The 27,798-nt window shown below is 41.2% G+C and overlaps 2 protein-coding genes across 3 annotated transcripts in view; one reads left to right on the forward strand and one right to left on the reverse strand.

Moving 5' to 3' along the window:
• The window catches only part of LOC123984717, a 19,510-nt gene extending 12,774 nt beyond the window's left edge, over window positions 1-6,736 (reverse strand). The window contains exons 1-7 of one of the 2 annotated variants that reach the window (XM_046071782.1): window positions 4,579-4,677; window positions 4,386-4,441; window positions 4,237-4,297; window positions 3,370-3,524; window positions 3,215-3,279; window positions 3,031-3,124; window positions 306-569 (exon numbers count right to left, since the gene is read on the reverse strand). In XM_046071782.1, coding sequence (XP_045927738.1) covers window positions 306-569; window positions 3,031-3,124; window positions 3,215-3,279; window positions 3,370-3,524; window positions 4,237-4,297; window positions 4,386-4,441; window positions 4,579-4,610 — 727 coding nt within the window. In that variant the 5' untranslated portion in view covers window positions 4,611-4,677. Of the gene's footprint in view, window positions 1-305; window positions 570-3,030; window positions 3,125-3,214; window positions 3,280-3,369; window positions 3,525-4,236; window positions 4,298-4,385; window positions 4,442-4,578; window positions 4,678-6,717 lie in introns of those variants that run through there. The other variant, XM_046071783.1, reaches the window with a different exon arrangement.
• Window positions 6,022-26,424, forward strand: LOC123984718 (crystal protein). The gene is made up of 9 exons (XM_046071784.1): window positions 6,022-6,907; window positions 7,486-8,251; window positions 9,668-9,869; window positions 10,258-10,391; window positions 11,281-11,408; window positions 11,643-11,761; window positions 12,320-12,460; window positions 13,034-13,206; window positions 25,171-26,424. The coding sequence occupies exons 2-9, from the start codon at window positions 7,772-7,774 to the stop codon at window positions 25,621-25,623; spliced, it is 1,830 nt and encodes a 609-aa protein (XP_045927740.1). The 5' UTR covers window positions 6,022-6,907; window positions 7,486-7,771; the 3' UTR covers window positions 25,624-26,424.
• Window positions 26,425-27,798: the final 1,374 nt, after the last annotated feature.

Raw genomic sequence — 27,798 nt, forward strand, 5'->3', positions numbered from 1 at the left:
AATTATAAAAGATATTCAGCGCCCCGGCTTCCAGGTAGTTAATTTTACTAAGATATAAAAATCTACTTGTAGAGACATGATACTTGCTTAATACTTGTTAATACTTGTTTTTCTTCTTCTAATTATCTTTATACCAACAAGCATTTCAACGATCATTAATAGCAGCTTTACATACAACACACTGCTGCATTTAAAAAAAAAAAAAAAGTTAATTTGCACCATTAACAAAATTCCAGACAAATTATTTTTTTTTGCTGTCAATCATTTGTGGATGTCTGTGACTCCATCCAACCGCCAGTCCATACCGGTAATAGTAGAGAAGCAGGTGAAGGAGTGACTGCCTGCAGTCTCCATACAAGCCACGTATGAACCGCAGGAGTCCAGACCTGTGAAGCAGTAGTGGTTGTCGGACGTAGTGTCCATGCTGAGAGTGTTATAGGAGCCTAGTTCAGTGTGGTACAGGGTTGCAGTGTAGCTGTGGCTGACACCTGGGCGGTTGTCCACCCAGGAGACCAGCAACATGGAGGGAGCCCAGGACTCGAGCTTGACAGGGAGACGCATTGTGTAGCCTAGGATGAGAAAATTATGAGTTTAAGTCATACAAATGTGGTCATGAAAACAGAAGAAGTCATTTGAAGCATCATTAATAATAAACAATCCACTTGCATAAATGTGCTCAGCAAATTTCATTGCTGTCTAGATGATATAAGATATTGGCCTGGAGGTATCACTTGACCAAAGGTCACCACAAAACATTAGGATCCATCTTCTGTGGGCCACAAAAACCCTCAGAAAATACATCAGTCTGGTGAACAGTTACAGAACAGTATATATGTTCCGGACCAACGTTTTAGACAAATAAACAGACCAACATCATCACTGAACCCATGAGGTGACAAAACGTACATTTCCAGCTCTATATTTTTATTCTGAGATTCCACTAGAGTAGCTTTGCATGAGTCACAGTTCAAATCCAATCCTGTTCACATACTTATTTAGCCTATACTGGTCCTCAGTTCACTCTCAGTCTGAAACAAGCCATTTTATCTCATCCTTTTGCTAGTGTGCTGCATACGACAGCTTTAACTTATCTTAGAAAATGGTGATACAAGGCACTGAATTTGATGCTTTTACGGTTTATCAGACCAAATATGCCGGATTGGAGTGTTTCAGGTGGCCACTGAAGGTACCAGATATGTTTGAATACTGTACAAAACACACAACTTTTATATCTTTTTCACTGATTTTGGTGAAACTACATCATATTTTGAGTTGCTGGATGGACAGCTGTGATGTCAGCTCAGCACGAAAGCAGAAAAAAGCATTGGAAACCAGTCTGAAGCCTGAGCATGAGGAGGCAGCAAGGAAGTCCGCCACAGCCAAATACCTACAGAGAAAGGCAGCTGAATGGGAAGAACAAGATCCGAGCCATCAACACATACGCCCTGCCAGTCAGATACCCCGCTGGTATAATAAACTGGCCAAAGGAGGAGATAAAGACCACTGACATCAAGACGAGAAAGCTCCTCACAATGCATGGAAGGTTTCACCCCAAATCCAGCACCCTGAGACTGTACACCAAGCGTAGCGAAGGATGCTGAGGGCAAGTGAGTGTCAAGACCACTGTCCAGGATGAAACGACAAAGATCCAGGAGTACATCAGGAAGATGGCCCCCAAAGATGAAGGACTTAGTGAATACCTCAGGCAGCAGAAACGTGAAGATGAGGACAAGGAAGATGAAGAACCTTCATGGAGAGACAAGCCGCTGCACGGCATGTACCACAGACAAATAGTAGAAAGAAAAAAGGCTGGACTGAAGGAAAGCACAGAAGCACTAATCGTGGCGGCACAAGATCAGGCACTCGGTACAAGATCAATAGAGGCTGGGGTCTACCACACCAGGCAGGACCCCAGGTGCAGACTGTGCAAGGATGCCCCTGAGACAGTACAGCACATAACAGCAGGGTGTAAGATGCAGGCAGGAAGTGCGTATGTGGAACGGCATAACCAGGTAGCTGTCATAGTGTACAGGAACATCTGCCGTGAGTATGGGCTGGAAGTCCCAGGGTCAAAATGGAAGACACCTCCTAAGGTAGTTGAGAATGACGGAGCTAAGATCCTGTGGGACTTCAAGATCCAGACTGACAAACAGGTGATGGCTAACCAACCAGACATCGTGTTGATCGACAAACAGCAGAAGAAGGCCGCAGTGATAGATGTGGCAATCCCAAGCGACAGCAACATCAAGAAGAAGGAACACGAGAAGCTTGAGAAATACCAAGGGCTGAAAGAGGAGCTAGAAAAGATGTGGAAAGTAAGAGCAACAGTGGTGCAGATGGTAATCAGAGCACTGGGGACTGTGACCCCCAAACTGGGAGAGTGGCTACAGCAGATTCCAGGTAAAACATCAGAGGTCTCTGTCCAGAAGAGTGCAGCCCTAGGAACCCCCAAACTATCTGAAAATAAATGAAATCATAATAGGGCCACTTTAATGACCTTTAAAGGAAAAGTTTGACATTTGGGAATAATTGTTATCCACTTTATTGCAAAGAGATACCACTCTCATGTCTATCAGTTCAATATAAAACTAGAGCCAGCAACCGCCAGGTTAGCTTAGCATAAAGGCTAGAAACAGGAGGAAACAGCTGACAAAAGTGTAAGATCAACATGGATTTTACACATTGGTTTAAACAGTCAGATTTTGACTTAAGACACGAGTGTAAGAAAGCAAAAAGCATATTTTGAATAAACTTCAACTCTAAATCCGGTTTTACACTGTAGGCCTTTCTGCACAGCAAGAACCTGTGAGTTTTATGCTCACGCTGTATGGATGAACAGCTCAGGCACAACTTGCGTGCTAATACTGAACGTAAGCACGAAGCGCCCACTCGACAGCAGCCATGAAGGAAATCTGCTAAGCAGACCAAAAAACATCAATGCTAAACCCAAACTAAAAAATTAAAAAACTGAGGGCAGGTCAACATGTAATTTCACATTACATTACAGTAAGTACACACAGATAATCTCACCAATTCCAAGGAAGAAGTTTTCATCTTGGTGGAAAAATAGTGTGCCGTTTTCACATGCAAACACCTCAGTGGGACTCATCAACTCCAGGAAGCCCTGCAGAAAAGTGAAATGGACTGTGTATACAAATATAACATGACCATCAGATCAGTATAAAACTGTAGTTCCATGTTATATCAGAAGTACCTTGGTGGCAGTTGTTGGTTGCTTTAGGGGTTTCTGCCTGCCGCTGATTTTAGTTAACTTTGTACCTTAGAGTGAGATAAACACATTTCATTTCACATCCAATAACAGTAGTTCTTATCAAGTAAAAATATCAAAAAAGTTAAAAAGATTCTTACATGGGTTGATTTTTAAAGTCCATTCCTGAACAGAGCCTCCATACTGAAGCGTTAGCTTGTTTTCTACAGCTGGGTACACCGTCAGGGAGGTAACTTTACCCAGCTTCCTGATGGATTTCAGCGCTGTATCATTGAGCCATATGTTTCCATTTTGCCTTAAAGGATGGAAGAAAAAGCTTTGCTACACTCCATTTTTAGCATATGTGCACGCTTCCACCTTTGTGGCAACAATATGGGGAAGACCCTTTCCAGTTTTCACATGACAATGCCCCAGTGTACAAATGAAGATCCATACAGAAATGGTTTTGGTGGGGAACAACTCAATCCAACACTAGTGCCAACTTATCTAATGCTCTTGTGTCTGAATGGGAGCAAATTCATGCAGCCAGGTTCCACCAGCTGGTAAAAAGAGGAGTGGAGGTTGTTACAGCTGCAGATTAGTGTTTCTCATTTTGGAATTACATGTTGCAGTGTAGTCTAATGTTCAGGTATGCACATACATTTGGCCACCACAGAACTCGAAACAAATAAAATAAAAAAAAATTATTTCATAGAGGGTGAGGGAATCTGCTTTGTGCTCCAAAAAGTCTTGATCTGATCCTGCATTTGAGAGCATTTTCAATTATGGCTGTTATAGGTATGCCGAAATCACCACAAATATATAATGAGTCCTAAAATCTATGTAGGCTTAAGTTATGTTCTACCATGGGTCCAGATTTGCCCAGAAACACTAATTTGTGGTTTTGTGAATGGAGTTTGGCGACAGGTTCTTTTTACAGGGCAGATAAACACTTGATCAGGCATCATTAAGCACTGTGTGAAACACTGTAAACTACACCCTTAAAAACGCTTGTTTCTTATGTTTACCTTTCCAGAGCGTCGTCCTTGCTCATCCAGCATATTGAGAAGGAAATATCACTGGATCGTCCTGGAAGGAAAACAGTATCCAAATGTAACAAACTCCTGTTTATTTTAACGCAGTAATAGGCCTATGTCTGATGCAGTGTGCTACTCACCCAACGATATATGAGACACCAGTATATAGAAGCTTAACGAAAACTCTAAGGAGTTCCTGAAAATGTAAATAGCCTAATAAATACTAAGTAATACATTTTATCTGATAGCACCTTTCATGACACTCAAGGTCGCTGATTACTTCGTTGAATTTGAATGAGATAGGGGACATAAAACCGGCACTTATTCTCTTACATTTTCGTGGCAATTCCTGCGAAGGAAAGCATGTTGTGTTTGGCCTGGCTGGAAATGACAGACTGCTAATGAGTGGCAGGTGTGCGCTGCCTTCCTGTGCTTTCATGTGGTGTCTGAAACCTTTGGGAAAATCTACGTGAACGCCCCCTGAGGTTGGAACAACTCAGAAAATTTGAGAAAATGTTGGTAGAGTTGCCGAGTTGTTGACATCCTATATGTAGAAACATGGCTCTCAACATGGTTGATGGTTAGAAACCTTTGATTAATGGTGCGAAATCATGTAGGCTGTGGTGTCATTTACACTGGGGACGCTGGGGACATGTCCCCAACCGCTTTTTGAAAGAATTTGCCAAAAGTTTTTTGAAAATTAGCTTGCAACAAGAAATGTTAAATAACAAATAAAAATTCTTTGAGAAAGGTATACTTGCACAATAGGAAAACATGAAATGCAAAGTAAATATAGAAGAAACAGATCTGCCTTGTCCCCCCAAAAAACAGGCTGCTGATTATTGTATTATATTCGATAATATTTTTATATTCTGAATTGTCACGACCACATGATTTTTTTCCCCCTTTATAAATAAAGACATTTCCACCATAAATTGGTGCAGAAAATGTCTGCAGAATGCAGAAAATTAATAGTTTAACGCTCAAAATCTTCTGAGGGAGGACCCCCAGACCCCCTAATCGAATAGCTTATATCATCATTGAATACTTCTTCCAAATAGAATTGGAGTATCTTGTTCTCTTGTTCTCATGACTCCAATATTGTGCATTATCACGTGGCATGGACTAAGTGTTTCGTAACACCCATATGAGCCCTTAAATGTCCCTGCCACTTTTCAACACAAAGTGACACCCTTGGCTGTAGGCAGACAGGATGGTACACTCTGACAAGTGCTATTCATGTTTTGATAACAAGTCATTGTAATATGGTATTAGGTTATAACTGTTAGTTTACTGTCCACAACCTATTTGCAGTAGGCCTACAGGCAATATTTTAGTAGTTTCAGGTTGCCTAATATAGGCCTACTGGTGCATTAACAACTCAGGGACAAATATCACTTTGTAATAGAAAGTTCCAAACTGTTTCAGCATTCTTGATTCAACACTTCTTTTTAGTAGCGTCCACGTTGTTCCCACATTCACACTTTAAAAGCACATGAACAAACCGAAGTTGAAAGGACTTCAAACTCGAGAGAAGGGATTATCCGAGGTGCATGTGAATGCACCATTCACTCACCTGCTTCACCAAGTTACTAGAAGTCCTTTGTTTTTCATATAATATAGGCCTATGATACATTTAAAACTAATACCGATGCCAGTCCCTTGTATATGTCTTTGTATAAAACACTGGACCCACATTTACTATAATGCAACTCAATGATGATGACTTCATCCGGGTTATTTTCTCAAATTTAGAAAAGTCCCTCCAAAGCCATCCCCATTCTCATTCCCAGGGCTCAAATATGCTTTGACACGTCCTTCAGCGTCATGGTTGAACTCAATGGGGGAAGCCTTTTGTAAAACTAAAGTAGGCCGAGTATAAATAACAGAAAAGTCCGAGTAAGGAGTTGATTGGTGGTCAGAAACCGGACTACCCAGGGCGTTAAACGGCAATGCCAAGGGTTCTTGACCTTGGGATGAGAACGGGTTGCCAAAGCTAAGAAAAGTGATTCCTGAACTGTGTAGCCTTATAGCCTCTTGATGAGTCCCCCACAATGCTTGTCGTAGGTAGGCCTACAAGTGCATTCAAATTTCGAACAAATGTAGCCTATCACAAAGTAGCAAGTAACATGTAAAGTTTGTCAGACGGATGGTTGATGGACCAGACTTGCCCACGTTCACCTGTTTTATCAGTAAATGTGATGGTGGACAGGTTTGTGGTTTACCTGATACAATAGTATTCTATTCTTATAGTCAGAAGGCCTATCGTGACGAAAGAGGAGAATATTGGAGACTAGCCTTTGTGATGAAAACAAAAGGACAGGCAGAACAACTCCAAAGACTACATTTTAGGTTTAGTGTGGACGTAATTCAGTCTATCCAGAATTTCGAGATGTCGCAATCGCAACAAATTCCCGAGAATTCAGCGTGACACTCCCTCAAATTTGTCCTATCCTCGCCGTTTCCAGTTACCTTATGTCAGCTTGGCATTTCCTGATTTACAAGTAACGTCTCACTTGCCGACAAAAAAGGACCGTGAAAAACAGTAGGCTTTCGATCTTGACACAGAGTGGCAGAAACGCATGGAGGAAATCAGACGAGACAACTCACTCTGACACGGGCTGCTGCGTCCCGGTAAATTGCAAGCCCTGAAATAATCAAGGTAAGCTGGTTTTAAATATGCAGGGTTCAGGTTAGGTCCGGGAAATCTCACTATTTCATCGCAAAAAACGCCCCAAACGTTTTTAGAAAAGCTGCCGCAAAATCAGGCATTTTAGACTGCAACAATCTCAGGCCCCTCAGAAATCCTGGAGGGACTGATAAATTGCAGTTCTTCCAATCTAAGATTGCTTCAGCTTTAATTGCTAAGTATTCAGTATTTCGTAAAGAAAAAGGCAAAAAAGAAAAGGTGGGAAATAATTAAATAAATAATTCTTTGTGACATTTTTGCCTTCCTGGCTGTCATGACTCCTCAGAAGTCTCTTGGAACCCCTTGTTGCATGTTGTGACGCAGAAGGCCTGTAGGTGGCATTGTGCACCTATATGAAATTTGCAGTCCACCATCTGCAAAGTACACAAATAAATGTGTAGATATTTTATTCAAACGGTCAGTAACTGATCAAGCGGCATTGTAAGAAACTGATAAATAAAAAAGAAACAGAAATAAACACTTCCTTCCTGAAGCCTGCTCTAAGACTTATCCTCATTTACCTTCTGTGTGTGACTTTGTGATTACATTAGGCAAACGAAAGACGACTTGTCCTCTATTACTGGTCCTGCATCGCTGTGTCCAGCTGTTCATGGTCTACTGGACAGCAATCAGACAAAGGAGCTTTTGTCTGATAAATCTTAACAAGCAACATACTAAATTGGAGTCACAAGTATGCACAGTATCTGAAGAGTTTCAGGCTGTTGGCTTGTGGGGGCTGCAACTTTTTCTACCTCTGCTGGGCTGTAATTCAAGTCAAATCAGAATCTGAGCAGCAGGATCTTGGGAAGTAGAGTAGTAAGAGTATTCTAACGCAATATGGAGAGGTGGCACTGTTGGCTGCTGCTGTGCACACTAAGTTTAGTACTGGCCTCTGGAGAGGCAATGAAAAATGATGATGACATCGACCTTGTCAGCTTTCTGAGAAGTATCTTCCCCGGGCTGCTGGTGAGAGAGGAGCCACTCATCATCAACAGAGACTTTGAGATAAACTCCCTGAAGGAGCTGGTACGGCAGGAGGGCCTCTCAATCACAGAGCAAACCAAGGACAAAACAGTCAGTCGGGATACAAATGGGGCTCCTGGACCTGTGGTGTCAACCAAAGATGGCCAGATCAAGGGGATTACAGTGGATAAGGCCCATATATTCTATGGGATACCATATGCAGACCCCCCAGTTGGGGCTTATCGCTGGAAGCCCCCTAGACCTGTGAGTCCTTGGACAGGGGTTTATGACGCATCCTTCCCCAGGGCGGCATGTGTGCAGGCCTGCAGGGGACCTGAGGAGTGTCCTCAAAAAGTAAGGAACAACACAACTTCTGACTTATTTGCATGTTGTTGAGATAGTTCACTTTGGCATGTAATAACATGTTTGCATTTTAGGTATTTTGGCACAGAGTGGCTTACAGTGAGTACAACAGTAAAATAAGTTCCACCTGCTAGATGCTAGAAAGTCCTTAATTGTGCCTTGAAAACAGATTTGCGTTTTGGTTATATAAACCTTTCTCAAAGATATTTTGTGCACATAAATCCAGTTGATCATGACGGAGCTAAAGAGCCACTAAGAGCTAAGCTATGGATGTATTACAAGAATTCTGGACTCCAAGATGGCACCCATCCATTACAATGAAAGTGTACCCATCTTCCCCTGCAGGGCCGTAGCCAGGATTTTAGGAATACTGGGACCATGAGTCCCAGTTCACCTAAAGGCGTTTTCAGACCAGAAACACACTTAGTAATTCATCTTCAATGAGAGGTGATCAGGTAGGAAGGTTAACGCTAGCTAAACTAAACACTAGAGGTAATCACAGAGTAGAACTAGTTGGCGTACTCAACCAAACTAAACTCACTTTTAAACTTAAACTAACTGAACTAATTTGAAAGTTAGAAGTTATATAGGTAAGTAAGTTATATAATTGAGTTTTCAATTTCTAGGAGATATATTTATAAGAGTAGTTCCCTGTCTGAAAAGGCCTTACTACACCAAAAAGTCTCTAAAATCTATTGTGAAGGCAATACTGAATATTTTTTTCAAAATTGTTCAACCTTAGTAGCTAACTAGCCTGCTATAAGCTAACCTGGAAGGTTGAGTTTCTGAGTTTTTTACCAAGCTTCAGTGTAACGTAACTTAGCCTTAAAAAATAGTGGCTGCGTAAAGTGGACATATTTTCCCTACTTTGCCTCTGATTGGCTTAGCCTGACGATGATGTTTCTCATGTAGCCCTGGCTGAACAAATAGGAACTTTTTACTGTCCTGCTGTCTTCTGCAAATTAACTTGAAATTGTTAAGCCCTAATAATTTCTTCTAAATGCAGTCCTTTAGTGTCTGCGCGGAGTAGTCTTGCATAGCCAGACCTTAATTTTAGCAATGTGCCAGCACTGGAGAAAGGAGAAAAATCCCCAGGAAACCTAGTATTCAGAGCTCTCTGGAGCTTGAGCTTTTTGCTCACAGGGATTACGTTTGCATATGTTTACCTCATTATTTGAAACTTTGGCCACAGTTCGTACAAACATCTGACATTGTAACAGATGTAGATATAGTATATGGCAGAAAAAAATGAAAAACAAATAGATCCCCTCTAACCCTACATTTATAAATATACTTGAACAATAGTGTTTTGTAGCCTGACAATATAATTTTAGCTATAACTAAATGACATATTGATTTTAAATGATCAAAAAACAGACTGACTATTTCCTCCACTGTGCCAAATAGGTCAGTGAGGACTGTCTCTACCTCAACATCTTTGTCCCTGTGGATGTGAACATCAGCTCCCCTCTGAGGAGCTCACTGCCTGTCATGGTGTGGATCCATGGTGGGGATTTCATTGCTGGCTCTGCCTCCAAGCCCCTGTACGACGGACGCTTCATCAGTAACTTCACCCGCACTGTTGTTGTAAGCGTGGAGTACCGACTGGGTATGAAAGTTTGGTGGTCCTTTTAATGGATCTATTCCAGTATATTAACCTGGGTGTTATATTTTTATATATATATATATATATAAGGGCTGACCACATTAACGCGTTATATTCGCGTTAACAAATTAAAGCCGAAAATTACTGTATCGCAGTTTTTAAAAAATTATTAGTATTTCGAATGTCGGTTGCTCACTGGCTCTGAATACACATACAGTGAAACCATGGGTTGAAGGTGGGGGGGGGGCATGTGTATGTTTGCCTGTTGGTAATTACTCTGCTTTCCTGAAAGTAGAGATATGTGAACGGTAATTTGGAACTCGGGTGAAATTAATGTCATGCCGGAGTAAATTATGTCTCACTAATCATGTGAATTGATGCATGATTTAAGGTGCCTTTGGGTTCCTTGTGTCGGGCAAAGACCCTCACACCTCAGCTGCAGGGAATTATGGGATATTGGACCAGCAGGCAGCTCTTCTTTGGGTCCAGCGGAACATTGCAGTGTTCGGAGGTGATCCCAGCAAGGCAAGCAGGCACACACAGAAAACATTCACACACGTACACTGTCGGTGTACTATTTAATTTTCTAACCTTAAATGGTTATCTCCTTTATTTTGTGTACTGCACAAACTTTACGCTTACAAGCTTTTATAGTGTCACTGCATTCAAATTAATTATTTCAGGCCTTAAAGAATTTTAAATGTAGCAGTCAAGGATGTTTATTGTAAATAATTAAAGTTTGTGGTTGTGCCATACTACGGTAACCATACTGTGCCATACTGCTGTTTAAGAATTAAAATACTGTATGTCATCTAGGGTCACAAGCTAAATAAGTAGGGAAACGCTGGTACAAAATTTTGTTCACATATGATATTTCACTGCAGGTCAGTTTTCAGGTCAGATTGGCACGTTTTAGAGACACTCCAGTTTCCAGAGCATGAATCCTACTGACTTTGGTGGTCTGTTTTTTTCCCCCCTCTAGTACTACCATGAGGTTGACCTTTGTGTTTTTTAGTAAAATGTACTGACAACTCGGATTGTCATGAAATTTAGTACAGGCAATGTGACGTAAAAAACATTCCACAATTTAAAATATATAATTAGAATTTTTTTTTTATCAACAACTATCTGGTGGAAATTACCTTGGGACCCCCAGGTTGAGAACCACTGAAGTAGAGGACCATAAGAAGAATAATGTAAACTTGTGAATGGAACGCTTCCCAGTTATTTTTCAGCTTTCCTTTTATTTGAAATATGACAGACAGCCAGATTGGAAAACAAGTGTTTCTGGGTAGTGAAGCTCAAACAGTTAGCAGTAAGTGTCCTCTCTTGTTTCTATCATGCGAAGCTGCTGATTGTGGCTTTTAATGTCAAGCCGCTGTGTTGTGTTTGGTTTTTGTTTTTTTTGATCCAGGTGACAATATTTGGGGAGAGTGCAGGTGCTCAGTCAGTAAGTCTTCACCTGATGATCCAGAGCAGCAAGCCTCTGTTTCAACAGGCTGTCCTGCAGAGTCTGCCTTTCTCCATCCCTCTGAAGACCAGGTGAGGAACCATCGGCTTAGATTGGTATTGGTTACTTATATGTGATTGATTTATGCCTGACTGAAGTGACAACATACTATGGACTCAAAGAGCTTTCAAAAGTATTCAGGAGTGTGGGGGTGGGGGGTGTTTTCTTGAGTTCTTGCTGTCAAACCGTGTGGGAAAGTCTCCAGCGTGCTTACAGACAACTTCAAGCTGAACCTTAATTTTGTTTTTCTGCGTCTACTTTTCCAGACACGACGCCCTGAGGCTGGGAAAAGACTTTGCTAAAAAGACCAACTGCTCTGTGAGCGACATCATCTGCCTGCTGTCTCTCACTCCACAGGCCGTCCTCGCTGCCCAGATGAAAACAAGTAGGGCGCCGCAAAAAAGCTCACCAAATTTAAAGCAACGCTCAGGGCTTCCCACACAGTTACATAAGAAGGCAGGATATAGTACATTTATCTGAAAAATATGATGAAAAACACAGTTTTTATCCCGAGCCGTGGCATATTGGAAAACAAAATAATGACAATCGAGGAATAGTGGGCCTCTGAAGGGGCAATTAGAGGGATTATACCGCCTCACAGCTCAAAATGACTGTAATATATCTACAGGGTAGACAGGTTTATTGATCAGTATCACTGACTCTGATTGCGTCATCAGCTGCTGTTTTCTGACTGCGTGAAATCACTTTCAGGTCCAAAAATCTGGACCGAAAAGATACTGGTGAAAAGTCAATTCAGCTCTTATGGCTTAAAACAAAAAATATATAAAATATATATCAACAGCAGGTTTATTATTACAGAATTTTACATTCCTTGTCTCTGTCTCATGGATCCATCTAGTCTTGCATCTTTATCTAGTTCAAGCCTGTTGCTCTCTGTTCTCAGACTGCATTTTCAATCTAACTGATGTGTTTTTGACCTCAGGTTCCAAGATTGTGAACCCGTTCAGGTTCCTGGAGGTTTTTGAGACCTGGGGCCCTTACATTGATGGGGAGTTAATAAAAGAGCAAGCTGTCATTGCCTTCCTAAAGGGCCACTGGCAGAAAGAGAAGCCAGTGCTGCTGGGTAAGACACACAAAAACAATAAGCGTAAAATTACCCTGTATTATTATGAAGCTGCCTCTACTGCAACTAATGCTGCTACGGAGTACATTTTGTCAAGTACTGTACTTATGTACAGTTTTGAGCTACTTAAGTATTTACATTTTTATACCACTGTATACTTATTCTACTATGTTACGTGATTACTTTGATCTGACAGCTGTAGTTAATTTGCAGATTCAGATTTGACAGGGCTGGACCCGAGGCCATGGCAAATAAAGGGGGTGATGAGGCGGCTTTTATAGTGGCTGGGAGCTTGGACCCGGGTGATGAACAAAGAGCAGTCACACACACTGGTAGTCAGTTAGGGCCGGAATAAACTGCTAAGGGGACCCAGACCCAAAGTGAACTGTGGGCTCCTAATCAGACCCCCACACTCCCTTTTGGTGGTTCAGTTTTGTGAAAATAACAACAAATGCATTTCATTATATTTTACAGGTGTTTATGTTGCTGTATGCTAATAAGTAAGAGAAAAGCTTCGGGTAACATAGAAGTCTACTTGTTTCGTGGACTGAGGCTCTGTGTTTTGTCTTCCAGGTACGACCTCAGAAGAGGGGGTGCTCTTTGTGTATGGTGTCTTCAACAAGCCAGTCTCTGCGTTGGAGAGCACTGTGTACATCACAGCCATCTTTAAACAACACACACTGCGGATCCTGCACAAGTACCTGCCCCTGTACAGGGATGCTGACCGCAGGGATATGCTAGCTCAGGTAGGTCGAACTCCATTCAGTCTTTTCAGTTTCAGCATTGTAACTGATATAAAGTCAGTCTTAGGGCCAAAAAGAATCTAATTTGTCGAGTTTTTGTCATAATGCTTTTCGCGGGTGGAGGACACATTATACATTAGACTCTACAAACCTCTGACATTTATAATAATGAATGATAAATCTTTCTTCCCACTCAAAGCTGAGTACTGAGCCTGATATACAGAAAAAGTGTGACCTGCTTCAGTGGTTATGCATAACACATCTCCCTTTGACTGTCTAAAGAGACATTTTTAGCCATGCCAATGGATGCCATCTTTGGTTGGTTGTTAGTAAAGTCATTTTGTCAGTCGACTACTTTGGTCCCAAGTGAACCATCTCAATTACTATTGTTGTACACACAGTTGTACTTTGTGTTTAGTGTGAATCTCTAGTCTCTAGCAAACGCTAGCGTGTTACCACACTAGACTAAGATTATGAACATAGTTAACATGATAGCATGAGTAGCATTCCAATCACTAGAAAATTAAGCTAGGAACCAGGATGTACATGCACCTGAATATCAAAAGACAGTTTTGTCCTTTATTGTGTTCTATACCTTTTTTGTGCATGTAATAGGTTTGCAAAGTGAAAAAGCCCAAAGTCCAGCCCAAAGGGAGTTCCCATCTCCCACAGAAAACACTGCTCCTGAACTGCCTGAAAACGGTTCGATTGTAGTCCAGCCTTTACTTCTGTAAACTGTCATAATATTCGCCTAGCGGCTAGTGTGGCACGCCCTGAAAAACACTGGTGGAGAAACACACTGAGTTGCAGCGCACACAGTGACAAGATGTCTGCCTGCTGCCTTCCCTCTCCCCCACTATCCCTACCAAACACTAGCTACCCTCCAGGCAGTCAGTGAACATAAAGTTGTTACTGTTGTAGAGACAGTACTTAGTTAAAACTTGCATGAAAAATCAAAATTCAATTGAATAACTTACCGCTCTGAAACTCTTGCTCTGGTCGAGGTTGCGAAGCTGGTTGGCTGGAAGATGTACAGCTGAACCAAAGCCCTGGTTAGGGCTTGTCAGGACCCGCCCTACTCTGCCTCTGATTGGCTAGTAGTCCTTAACTAGGTACTGCACATTTGCAACTTCACGCAAAGATCAAATAGAAGTGAGTGGCATCACTGCATAGCTGAAACAGAGCGAATTTTTTGAATATATAAACATATTCTGGTACAACCCCTATATAAAATTATGAACCTGAAAATAATATGACCTCTTTAAGCTATTCCAAATGACCACACTCAGAGGCGGGTTGAAAAGCAGGGTGCCATAGCCTCCTCCTGCCTCCTATGCAGGCTGTGCACAAAAATTAACAATCTGCTAGCACTATAAATAGTAGCAAAGTTAGCTTTGAGAGGGGGGGGGGGCTTGTTTTTTGCACTTGCAGCGTTTAGCCATGTTCACAGTATGGCTCTAGGGATGGGAATCTGTCAGTCTGTCCGCACATTGACTTTGGTACTTCTGTGAGGTCAAAGTTTCCACTTATTCTGTATACAGTCTGTATCTATCTCTCTATCTCTCTCTCTCTCCCTCCAATTTGTAGTACATTTTGCACATTCATGGTTTCCAGACAATGAATCCAAGTGACTGTGGTGAGCGCTTTCTCTGGCGCCACATCCTGTTTCTGCCCGAATGCTTGCTAAATTAATGACACTGCCATCAGCATGTTAGCATTATCAGTGTGAGCATGTTAGCATGCTGATGTCAGCCGCTAGCATGGATGTAGATTCTTGTTTATCATTCAGTTTTATCGCTGTGTGCCTGTTTCAAGTTTTTATTGCTGTGAAAATACAGAGGTGGACTGGCTCATGATGACACAGCATGAGAAGAAACCCCCCAGCAGTTAGCAGCAGGCTTTTCAATGCATAGCAGGGTGGCCTCCTCGGGGAGCTACAGGGGGTCAGGAGGTGACACTCCTGGACATGTTTAGTATTCAGTCACAGTTTACGGTGCAGTAGGTAGACTGTGGAGTCACAACTATAGCTTACCCTGCTATATACTCACACACACACTTCCTGCATCTCTTCATAAAGGGCACTTCTCCAGAGGACTGGGTGGTCAGCACAAATGTCACAGAGCGTGGTTAGAGTTTCTTGGGAAACAAAAGGACATTTCTTCATAGTTAACTGTAGCCACTGTGTCAAAATTATCATTGCTCCATTTGTAAGGAGGAAGTGTTTGTTCTACAGTATTTAATAAAAGTGCAACCCATGAGTCGTGAGCAACAATAATAAAAAGCAGTGATTGAAAATATGACACTAAATATGCATACCAGCCATCTTAAAATACATTTTTAAAGAGACTAAAGTCTAATTATGAAAGTCACTCATTTACTGTGCTGGGACAGTGTAATCTAAGCTTTAGAAAAACATTTAAAGTTCATAGAAAAATATTAGTTTACAGAAGGTGACATTACTCATCATAAGCTCTCCGATGGCTGTCAGGAAAGTGTCAGCAAGTTTCCAGCTGTCTAATTTGTGAGAAACTGCGAATGTGCGTAACTACTCTCTGTGAAAAAGGCCCGCTGTAGCGTGCATTACAAGAGCTTTTAACTCTTAAATATTTTTCTCACAGACGGAAAAGTGAACACTCAGACACTCGTTCTCCCACACACACTCAAACACACACATGCATTGATAACCACCCATTCAGTGGCTTTGCGAGGCGGGCGGTCACGCATGGATCGATGTCCCACCCAGCCGGAGCTCGGTGTTTAACGAGGACCCAGCTGTCTTCTGTGCTCTCTGCAGCTTCTCTACGTCTAACGAGCCTCTTGTGAGATTGAAAACAATTGTTCTCTCCTGCTGCTGTGATTTGTGTGTTTAACGAAAATGTAATTTCCCCAAGATCAATGCAGCCAAGGAAACATATGTAGTCTGCATATATTTGGATGCTGCCGTCCAGCTCGACAGCGAACAACATACATAGTCTTGTATAAAAGTTCAGCATTATCACCATCAATCAGCAGACTTGCTCCTTGGCTCCTCAAAAGTTCCTATCATTTGCCTACAGAGGGAGCTGCAACTCTAGTTTTCAAGAGTCACACACCACAGCTTTCTTTTCTCCTCCATCATTTATATGTGTGAAACATGTGGACCACCTGGAGTCAGGGAGTTTGTCTGTTTTTGAGATGCAGTTTGACCGCTGCCACTAAGAAGTGACTCCTATCTCATTAACCTCTACAGTGACAGCAAGGATCAGCTGAGGAATGACAGCTGAAATACTAGACAGAGCAGGTTGGCTGTGGAAGAAACACTGACTGGGTGACTTGGCACCCCATTTGTATGTAATGAGGGTATAGACTAAATATTAAAAAACTCTTAGTTTAATGTAATATAATTCAAAGTCACTACCAACTTCAGGCTGAATTCCATGAAGGTAGACTTGATTGGTGGCATGTTGTCTTAGACTGCATTTATTTTAGCTAGGTGTACATCTTCAGACTGGGTGTCCAGTAGTTCTGGAAAATATCTGTAAAACACTCAAATGTCCTACTTTTCAACATTCACTACTAAATTAAAATGATAATTATAATATTATAATTCCGCACTTAACATGTTTGACATTCATCGTGACTTTATCGTGTTCTGTCCCCCTGATTATTACCTTTACCCAATATAAAAACATAATAAATGAAAACACGGGTACACTTTAAGGGTCCCGGTCAGGGGGTTTGAAAATATGGTCACCCTAAAGTTGAGACCAAAACGGAGCGAAAAGGAGAGTGACCATATAACTTACATTTGTCAGGTGGCTAGACCACATAGCCAAATAAATTCAGTGCATACATTTTTCTCCTATCGGCTGGTTGTGTAAGCAGGTAACTGTTTGCTAGCATGTTAGCGGTATCAACTTTACGAGGCCATAGTATGTCAAGCTGTGAAGTTCTGCCCACAAGAGGGCAAAAAAAAGGTTTTAGGAATGCTAAATATAACACAACACTGTTAAAATCCAAAGTATCCGATCAGCTCGTTTTGATTAGATTGACCATGTCCGGAAACCTTTCACTGCTTATTTGGCACTAGATTAGGCTGCAGTGGTATACATGAACCTAGCCACAGTGTGTGCCTCATGTATTATAATTCCTTTTAAGTATAACTAACGCAGTGCCCGTTGACAGGGGCCAATGTGATGCCTCCCTGCTCTTTTTAGATGCAGTGCAGTGCTTGTTGAAAATGTGCATCTCACACTGGTTTCATCTACAGCATTAATAACACAACAGTGGCGGAGATACTGTTAGATGTTCAGCACTTCCTTAGAACTTGAAAAAACTCTTACAACTCTGTTTCCACACATTCGTATTCCCCTTAACTGCGTTATTTTATTAATTGTGGTACTGAATATGAACAGTGTTGCCTGCTCAAAAAATAGCTACATGACGTCACACACTAAACTAATTTGCATATTTGTGACATCAATACCTAACTGTTACTACATTATTGCTACAATTATACGAGGTTTTGAAAAAATAAACTTGAAAAAAAAAAAGCTGAAGTCAACTTACAAGACTTTAACTAGATTCTCTTGAATCTATGCTTTTGGAATATGCTGAAGCGGAAAGAGCCATCTGATTGGCTACATATAATTCCCTGTTGGTAAAAATGGATTTGCAGATCGAGCCATGGCAGGGCACACAAATGCAGGGAAGTTCACATGACAACCAGTTTGTAGATGAAAGTTCAACAGGTTTGCATATAAATGTAACAACGTTTTTAAGTCCACATATTTGGGAATTTCAGTTACATTTATATCAACCAAAATGCATCAGAAATACATTTGTGGACTAGTTTACAACTACAGTAGTAATTTATACATAAATCCCAAAATACATTTAAGACTAATCTATTTCCACACAGATCGAAATTTGCTTCCCATTCATGTGTGGATTTGCTGCCCTCGCTTTGCGCAGAGTTCAATCCAGTTTGACAGAGTGGGTGGGGCTAACCTCTTGTTCAAGTAATGCCGTTTCTTTATTTTATAACCGCACAGCAAGATAATACAAGCAGCAAAGAAGGAGGTTTGCTGGTGCAAAGTGCAAGATAGCAGCCTCGGGGAGCCACCATGGGTCAGGGGGTGACTCTCCTGGACATATTTAGTATTCAGTAACAGTGCAGGAGGGAGACAGTAAAGTCACAACCATAGCTTGCCCCACACACACACACACACACACACACACACACACACACACACACACACACACACACACACACACACACACACACACACACACACACACACATCCTGCATCGCTTCATAAAGGGCACTACTCCAGAGGACTTGGGGGTCAGCATAAATGTCAGCCAGTCTGTCACAGAGGAGGCTGATGTGAAGAGCTCAGTGTTATGCCTTTTGTAGCATTTATAAGTTTGGGATGTGTTTACATTTTCTTTGCATTACACAAACCCCAGTATCTCTAAACACATTCAAAACAACATAAAAAAACATGATCATCATCTCTCCAGTTGAACACACCGCTCTTCAACCTTGTGAGTACGGCTCTATGAAGAATTTCCCTGTGAAATGTCATACATAATGAAAAACAGTTCTATCGTAATAAAAGCTAAGCACCAATAAGAATGACTCTCAACATATTTCTTTTGTTATCATGGGTATTTCAACTCGGTCACTGGCAAGCTCATCAGCTGCTGCCAGCAATATGAGATGCATTGTGTAGTTCCATTGGAGAGGGACCCGCAGCTACCAGACTACTTGCATTGATATGGAGTTACTGAAGAGTTTCTGCTTGAGGCTGACTGTGTCTAAACTGGCTCAGGTATCTCACAGAGAACAGCAAATGGATTACAGTTGATTTGTGTGACACAAACTGTTGCAGGTTTTGGGAATATTGCAAAAAAAAGTCAACAAGAACTGGCCACTGATAGGGCGACGCCATGTTGCGTTTTTGCAACCAGTGGCACCGGACGTGACCATATGTGGACCAGACGGTGGAGCTAACGATTCCATGTGGAGCTAGTTAACTTGCTTAGCAAGGTGCATCTGTAATTCACGGTAACTGTACCTAAAATCTAAACTAAAACTAAATGTACTCACTAGAGAAAGTGAACAGCCAACTCCTAATGCACTTTTTCAATGGCGCTGGTTAAATTTACACAGTGCCGTGGGTACGATTCACTCTAGCCTGACTGATAGGTCGCCTTGGTAATCCCGCCCTGAAGCAAACTCTGCTTTAGGGTTTTATGTTATTTTTATTTATTTTCTAAATAGGGCCATAATTTACTAAATGAATATCATGTTGTATTGAAGAAGACTTGAAGCCATAAACTCATTAGGAAAGTGTTTACTGAGGTAGTAAATCAGCTGAGAAGTAGGGTCATTTTACCATTATTTCTAATGGAACGGACTTCTTTTTGCAACCAGAAGAGTCGCCCCGTGCTGGCTGTTCGTTAAAATGCAGGTTTAAAGGTTCAGTGTGTAATATTTCTGAGAATCTATTGACAGAATATCCATAACTACATTTTCAGTGGTGTATAAAGACCTTGTATAATAAACCATTATGTTTTTATTACCTTAAAATGAGTCATTTTGATCTACATAACCGCGGGCACCCCCTTCTACGGAGGTCGCCGTATTTTGTCGTCATGTTTCTACCATAGCTGACAATGGACAAACGGTGCTACAGAGCGTGTTTCATCATCACGGCGTTCTTCTTCTGCTTGTATAATTCCGGCAGTGTTGACGCCTGTCACTACATTAATTGTGTCCGTAGAAGAAGAAGAAGAGGAAATAATGATAATAAACAGTCTCTGAGTAGTGTTCTGGTTTATTAGAAGTAAGGAGAGAAGTGACATTTGGACAAATGAACGAGCACACGTGTTATTTAGCACGAGAGCTGACAGCCTGTGGATTTTTATACCATGACGCCAGACGGAGTCGGGACGGATAAAAACAGCGGCAGAAATCACGGATGTTGATTTTTCCAGATGGAAGGCTATAATGTGGGACAGATGTTTTCAAAGCGGTGCTGAAGTTGTCTACTTCCTGTCCAGCAGAAAACAAACTTAAATTTGTCAGACTGTAGCGATGCAAATGAAAGCTGTTATTTGATAGCTTTAGCTAGAATCTGGCTATAATCACAGAGAGACATGAGGTCTTTCCCCTGTCTATATGTAGTTGCATTAATTTCATGTTTCCTACTTATTCTCCAGTCTGTGGGTTGGCTTTGCCGGTTAAGTTAGCGGGACAATCAACTGATCAGCAACGTTAATTGATAATAAAACCGTAACATTAACTTAGAGCATGGAAGCATCAGCCAGCTAAACTTTTACTGCCCTGGTAGAAAAATCATGTAAGGTTAGTAGGATTGGTTTATTCTCCAGCGCTGGCTTTGGCTTGTAGTGTAATATGTAGTTGGATTAGTTTCATGTAGTTACTCTCTCTCTCCAGCCTCTGATTTGGCTTTGTCAGTTATCTTCGTGAGACAATCAGCTGATCAGTAATTGGCAATGAAACAGTAGCTTCCACCATAGAAGCTCAGATCAACCAGCTAAACCTTTACTGTGCTGGTAGAAATAATATGTAGTTGCATTGTAATTTCATGTGGTTCTTCTCCAGTCTCTGTTATGGCTTTTTTACATGGACAGAAATGTGCCGTTACCTTCCTGAGACAGATGAATGAATATTATTGGTAATGAAACGGTAACAGCAGGGAAGCTCAGATCAGCAGCTAAACTTCACATCTTACTGCCCTGGTGGAAAACATATATTTCTTTTTACTGCTAATGGTGATATGTAACAAGACCGTGTGCCTATCAAGTGACCAATAATAAATACTTTCCGAATTTGCATTAAAAAAGGTGGGTTTTGGGCATTGATTTGCCACTGCACACAAATGTGTAATTTGTACTTTCAAATGCTAAATGCCCATTCAAAACGTGGCACTTTTTACCGCAAGCTGAAATTATGGCTGTCAGTACTACTTTGTGTTTCTGTTGTATTTTTAAAAAAATTATAAAGTAAGATTTTGGTAAGATTTGCAGATTGCTTATCTAATTAAGCAAAGTGAGAGGAGCCTTGATCCTCACCTGACAATGCCTTTGTAAACTTCATGTATTATGTGGTTTATAATGGACTGTGGTACAGAAACAGTGAGGCTTACAATGTCCTGTTATCTGTCAGTGGTCCTACTCGATGCACTAGATGTGATAAGTTTTTGAGATGTTGTCCAGATGAGCCAACCCTCCCAAGTTGTAAAATAATATATTACAGGAGTATGAGACATCATGTAGCAATGCATTTCTTGATGTGGCTGTAGTTTATTAATGAAGTAACAATAATATTAAAAAAATATAGCCGCGAGCGGCAGTGATCGGAATCCAAGCCAGTCGCAAAAAATGCAACATATGAAATTTTCAGAGGAGAAGATCAGGCGCAGACGACTTCAGAGCTTAAAGTGATGAAAGAATTTGGACTTTGAGATAATTGGGGAAACGCATACTAGAGCGTCATTATATGTACCTGACTACTGGGTGAAATGTTCAACCCACCTGCGACATTTTGTGTTTCCAAGATTTAAAGTTTAAGTTGCACAAACTCACAACTAGCAGAGAAAAATGAGAAGAAACTGCTAGGGATCCAAATAAAATAGAGACCTTAGACTCACTATGATCTGAACACCCCCATTGTCAGCACATCTGACTGGTTCACCTGGGGATTTGAAGCCTGGACCTGCAGATCTCCAGAGTAGGTGACTAACTGACTGAACTACTGGTGAGAGGCTGTTTCCACACACCTTCTCACAACTTGAGGTAGTGATGTCACATGTGCCAGACCCGGATAGTTTTGTCAGTTTAAACTTACAATGCTTACAACTGTCAAGATATTGGTGAGAAAATTCTGAAATAAATCACATCATTCTGCCGGTTTTGGTTGTGTTATTATTATAGTCATTTGATCCAAAACTGAGTTAAAAAGAAAAAGTTATGCATACTGTACAAGTTACAGCAAAATACTGAATATCACTGCAGACTCACCGTTTGACCGATCTGAAAACCCTTTGAAACACTTCGGCCGATATCGGCCATCTGGAGAACGACTCTGTCGAGTTTGGTAGCATTTGAAGAAAGACTTGTGGAGATATAGATGTTAGATGATACTCTGGGGCTGTTTTGCTGCTTCAGGACCTGGAAGACTTGCTGTGGTAAATGGAACCATGAATTCTGCTGTCTACCAAAAAGCCCTGAAGGAGAAAGTCATTTGTTCGTGACCTCAAGCTGCAGCGCACTTGGGTTCTGCAGCACGACAATGATCCAAAATACACCAGCAAGTCCACCTCTTAATGGCTTAAGAAAAACAAAATGAAGACTATGGAGTGGCCTAGTCAAAGTCCTGACCTGAATCCAACTGAGATGTTGTGGCATGACGTTAAAGTGGTTAAGGCTCGAAAACCCTCCGATGTGGCTGAATTACAACAATTTGGCAAAGATGAGTGGGCCAGAATTCCTCCACAATACTGTCAAAGACTCATTGCCAGTTATCACAAACACTTGATTGCAGTTGTTGCTGCTAAGGATGGCTCAACCAGTTATTAGGTTTAGGGGGCAATCACTTTTTCACACAGGGCCATGTAGGTTTGGATTTTTTCCCCCTTAATAATAAAAACCTTGTGTTAACTTTGTTTAACATTTCAATTTGTTTGATGATCTGAAACATTTCTGTGTGATAAACGTGCAAAAAAATCAGAAATCAGGAAGGTGGCAAACACTTCTTCACACCACTGTATGTTGTAACATTGAAATGAAGGGCTGCCAACATAAATAGCATTGATTGCAATGTTAAAACACTGACCATGTTCAGCTTTAGAACTCCTCACCATAGACATCATTTGCTCATGTAGCCCTATTACTAAAATGTGCTCGTATTTGCCGTAGCAATCAAGTGCTTTGTGATTCATATGCTGCATCAGTCATTCATCAGAAATACGGACAATTATTTTAGCAGATTGTTTCTTTCAAATAATTGATTTTACCACAGAAAGAAATGTAAAAGAGAGAGGACGCATGAGAAAGTATGAGGTGGTGGAGAAAAATATAGTTGAGGGGCAATCTAAGAGGAGAAAACTGGTTGAACAGATGTAGGGAGGAAGGATGGAAAAAGGAAAAGAGGATGATATATGGATAAGGCAGAGGCAGCAGAAGAAATAGTAGAGGAAAGGTTTGTTCACAGAAGACTATACTTGAATACATAGTACATATTATGTAACTTAATTTCAACCTGTGCTTGTACCCTGTGTGTGTGTGTGCACGTGACTCAGTGTTTGTGTACAGTGTGTCTGTTAGTGATTAGTACATTTGTGCATGGCATGGGCCTATTTGAAACGTGTGTGTGTGTGTGTGTGTGTGTGTGTGTGTGTGTGTTGTTTGTCCATCAGCTTCCTACAGTCAGCCTGTTTGTTTTCAGGTGTCAGATGTGGGGCTGTGTGGGCGCAGGTTGTGAGCTGCTGAAAAAGACACACTGGTTTCCAGGTAACAGGAGCAAGACGGTTTACCTTCTTCTATCTTTCTGCTTCCTTTTAGCCGAGAGGGAACAATTGTTTTTGCTGCTCTGGCCCCACCCCGCTTCATTGTAGATGTCACGCTCATTAGTTTTATTCATTTTCTTTTCTACAAAACACTGCAGAAAGTAGAAGATACACTGTGAAGAATAAACCTTCAACAATGCTGAACAGTTGTTCAACTTGCAAAGCAGCTTGTTTATAGTCTATTTTCCAGATTACATGGTCCAAATTCTGATTACTGTGATGTTTAGATATCTACTTGGGAAGCAGCATGCTACACTATAACAGCCATGGCAAAAAAATCACAGAGCTGGGTCAGCACCAAAATGTAATTCACTCATCAAGAGGCCATGTGATCTTTTATCCACGAAATTGCAGTCACATTGGTTCACTACTTTTCAGCTTGATTACGAAAGAAAAAGTGGGAATATGTGACTTCTACAGACGTAAGAAAGAAAGACATTATAAAACATAATAAATTACATTTACATAAAACCCATAATGAGTCACAAAAACACAGGGAATTAACTTACATGACAGACCCCAAAAAATGAGTCAGTGTGCTCATGAGTGGGAGGGTTTGTTTGTTTTTTGTTTTTTCTTCCAAGACTGGAAAAGCAAAAGAGTATGTGATGTCAGGGAAGGAATATATGTATTTGTAGAAGAGAAGTAAAGGAAAAGAACAACCTATGGAAAGACCTGATTACCGTAGGTGTGCTGTGAGTCACATGTGTCTAAACTCAACACACGCATATATGTAGCCTAAATTAGACTCCTGTCTACTAAAGTCAGCATTCTAATATTTTGCAATGGCAATGTTAACATGTAGTTTAGCTGGTAATGTCAGCCATAGTTTAGCATGTTAGCATACTAACATACATTAACTGGCACATGAGTTTCTGCACCGAATAACATGGCAATCCATTCAATAGCTGTCAAGACATATCACCAAACCCACAAATGTCAACCTCATGGTGGCGCTACAGTAAGATTCCATGTGTGTCTGTAATAAATTTCCACCATGTAGATGCTGAGATATTTCACTGGATAACTTTGACCCGCTGGTGGCGCTACAGTAAGAGAAAGGCGATTACCAAAGAGATTTCCCCAAAAACCACAAATGTGAACCAAATTTCATTGCAATCTATTCAGTAGTTGAGACATTTCAGTCAAAACCACAAAGGTCAACCTTAAGGTGGAGGATCATTAAAGTCATTAGGGTTCATCCTCTGGGGACCATAAATGCCTGTTCAAAATTTCATGGCAATCAGATATTTTAGTCTGGCCCTAATAGGTGGGCTGAACATTGCCATCCATAGAGCCAAGCCACTGAGAGCTAATCATTCAGTTCAGTTAACAAAAACATTTCTGTTGTCTGATCGGCTGTGTCTCTTTCTTTCCTCTATCCAGATCGTCACCGACTTTGTCTTCCTGTGTCCGTCCCGGAGGTCAGCACGTGCTGGCACAGCAACTGGCAGCCAAGTGTGGATGTACGTGTTCGACCACGTGGTGTCAGACCATCGTGTGTGGTCAGGTCTGACTTTCTGCTACCAGCACGCCTGCCACAGCGCCGAGCTGCCCTTTCTCTTTGACTCTGCCTCGGTGGCCAACTTCACCCTGTCACCGCCAGAGAAGCTGCTGTCCAATCGGATGCTGTGCTACTGGGGAGCCTTCGCCCACACTGGTGACCCTTCCTCGCGGGTCCAGCAGACGACTTTCTGCCGAGAACAGCGTCTGCCTGTTTGGCCGCGCTATTCCGACACCAGCGGCTGGCTGGTCATGAACCTGACGGCACGTTCACATGCTCAGGTGGGGTCCAGGAACCATATATGTGACTTCTGGGACCAACTGGGTGTCTACTAATGAGGGGACAGGCTGGTGTTGGGTTGCTTTCCATCGAAGTAGCATCAATACATGCTGTTTTCTTTGTTCCTGAGAATGTAAACTCGTCACAAAATCTTGCAGCATTAGATAGAGGTGTTCATCACAAAATATATATTCATCAGTATTAAACATGAATTGCTACCAAGCAACAGTTATTTCATTAAATAGTCAAGTTTTAGATTTGTTTTATTTCTGTGACCTTTTTCCAGCAACTAGAGATGTGTGAGTGTTCGGCATAATAAGTCAAAAGACTGAATACATTTTACCGAACAATTACGTTGACGTGTCGGCAGTGTGGAAGCATTTTAAAGTGTCCGAGAAAGACACAAAAATCACCGTTTGCAGACACTGAATTGTCTCCTAGCACATCCACTCCATCTGTGGCTGAATGGCTTTGAGTGTTTCTGTCACTCGTTTGTGAGAGGGCGATAAAGCTAGCCACACCTAAGTTTGGAGTGCTCACGTATTCAAGCCTTTATGGTAAATCCACTGAAACGGACCAGAGCGAGCTGACAGGCAGGTTAGAGACGTTATCCTGTCAGTTTACAAAGACAAGTGTTGCAGTATGAGAGTCCTACCTGAAGAGAGGCTGATAAGTCTTCATGTTACGCGATAGGAGAATCACATACAACATAATTTATCAAATTGGGTTGGACTTGATCAATTTTGCGCGAGGACACACGTGACAACATCTAGTAGGGATGAGGATCGTTAATTTTTATTGATATTGATATCCTTATTGAGACTGCTTAACGATCCAATTCTGTATCGATACTTTACTATTATTTAGCGATGGTTATTTGGTAAGACCAGACCCAACCGGCATGAGGTAGGCCTGCACGGTATGAGGAAAATATTCAATGTGCCATAACGTTATATATTGAGATGACCTATCACTTGCGATAAATAAACATATTGAAGTGTGCATATTAAGTGCCTGGTTGTTTTTAATTTAATATTTTAAATACAGCTAAATGTTGTTTCTAGACATTTAGAACTCAATAATAAAGTTATTGAGTTACTTTGTTACTAGCAAAGTAACTCAATAACTTTATCTGACATCACAAGTAGTGAGTGAGGTTTAGAAAGAACAACATCAGTCTGTATCAGTCCTTCCTCCTCTGTCACTGGCTGCAGGTAACGTACCTGGTAGAAGGAGGAGCGGCTGGTTTGTCTCAGCCAGCAGCTGAGTTTTTAAGACTACAGACCAGTCTGTGCTCCAGACAGATGCTTTCTATCTAGCTCGTTTTTAACATTTGGCTAATGCCAAGCTAGCGTTAGCTGTGTTTGTATAAAACATACAGGATGAGATACTGAGGACAGAGATGATTAAATTAACCATTTCTACATGTTTAACGTTACCTTACAGACAGGTGCATTGATAAAGTATTGTGTTTTTACTTGCAAAGGTTTTATTGCACGTACTTCAACTAACGTTTCAGTAGTTTGGAGCTAACTTAACCCTCACCGTATTCAGCCTCTCGCTCTGCTGCCGTGTGTGTGTGTGTGTGTGTGTGTGTGTGTGTGTGTGTGTGAGCCAACAGAGAGCAGGCAGAGACTGCAGCCTGATGATTTTCTTATCCATTGCGTTTCAAATTAAATCAGATTTGACACTTGAGACATAACGTTACATCATAGGACCCGTAAGTCTCGATAGCAGTATTGATAACCTCGAACCTTGAGTTTCAGGTTTTGAGAAATTTAGGAACCGGGTCCTTTTGGAACCGGGTCTCGATCCTCATCCCTAAAGTCTAGTGTCCATTAAAAGTAAATGGACTCAGTCAGTGTTTCCCGCAGAAGATATGGTGGGTGGGTCTGGGACCCATGAAGGTCCGGTAAAGTAAATTACATATTTAATTAATGCAATGATTAAAAAAAAAAGGCAAAATAAATGGAAAAAATGTGAAAGTACTTGTTCGGTATTCGGCAAATTTTTTAATTAGATTTGGTTTAGTCTTCTGCCAAGAATTTTCATTTCAGTGCATCCCTACCAGCAACATATATTTGGAAGTCAAAAGCTGACAGTGGACATCGGTTTTCCAAAGAAAAAATGCAAGTGAACACAGAAAGACACGGTTGCTCTATCTGTGGTAAATGTTGGTGAAGATGAGTTTGCACAGGTAAAAAATTATGTCAACTTTAGCAGAAAAAAAT

The sequence above is a fragment of the Micropterus dolomieu genome, linkage group LG16 (genome assembly GCF_021292245.1).
Source record: "Micropterus dolomieu isolate WLL.071019.BEF.003 ecotype Adirondacks linkage group LG16, ASM2129224v1, whole genome shotgun sequence".
Classification (NCBI taxonomy): Eukaryota; Metazoa; Chordata; class Actinopteri; order Centrarchiformes; family Centrarchidae; genus Micropterus; species Micropterus dolomieu.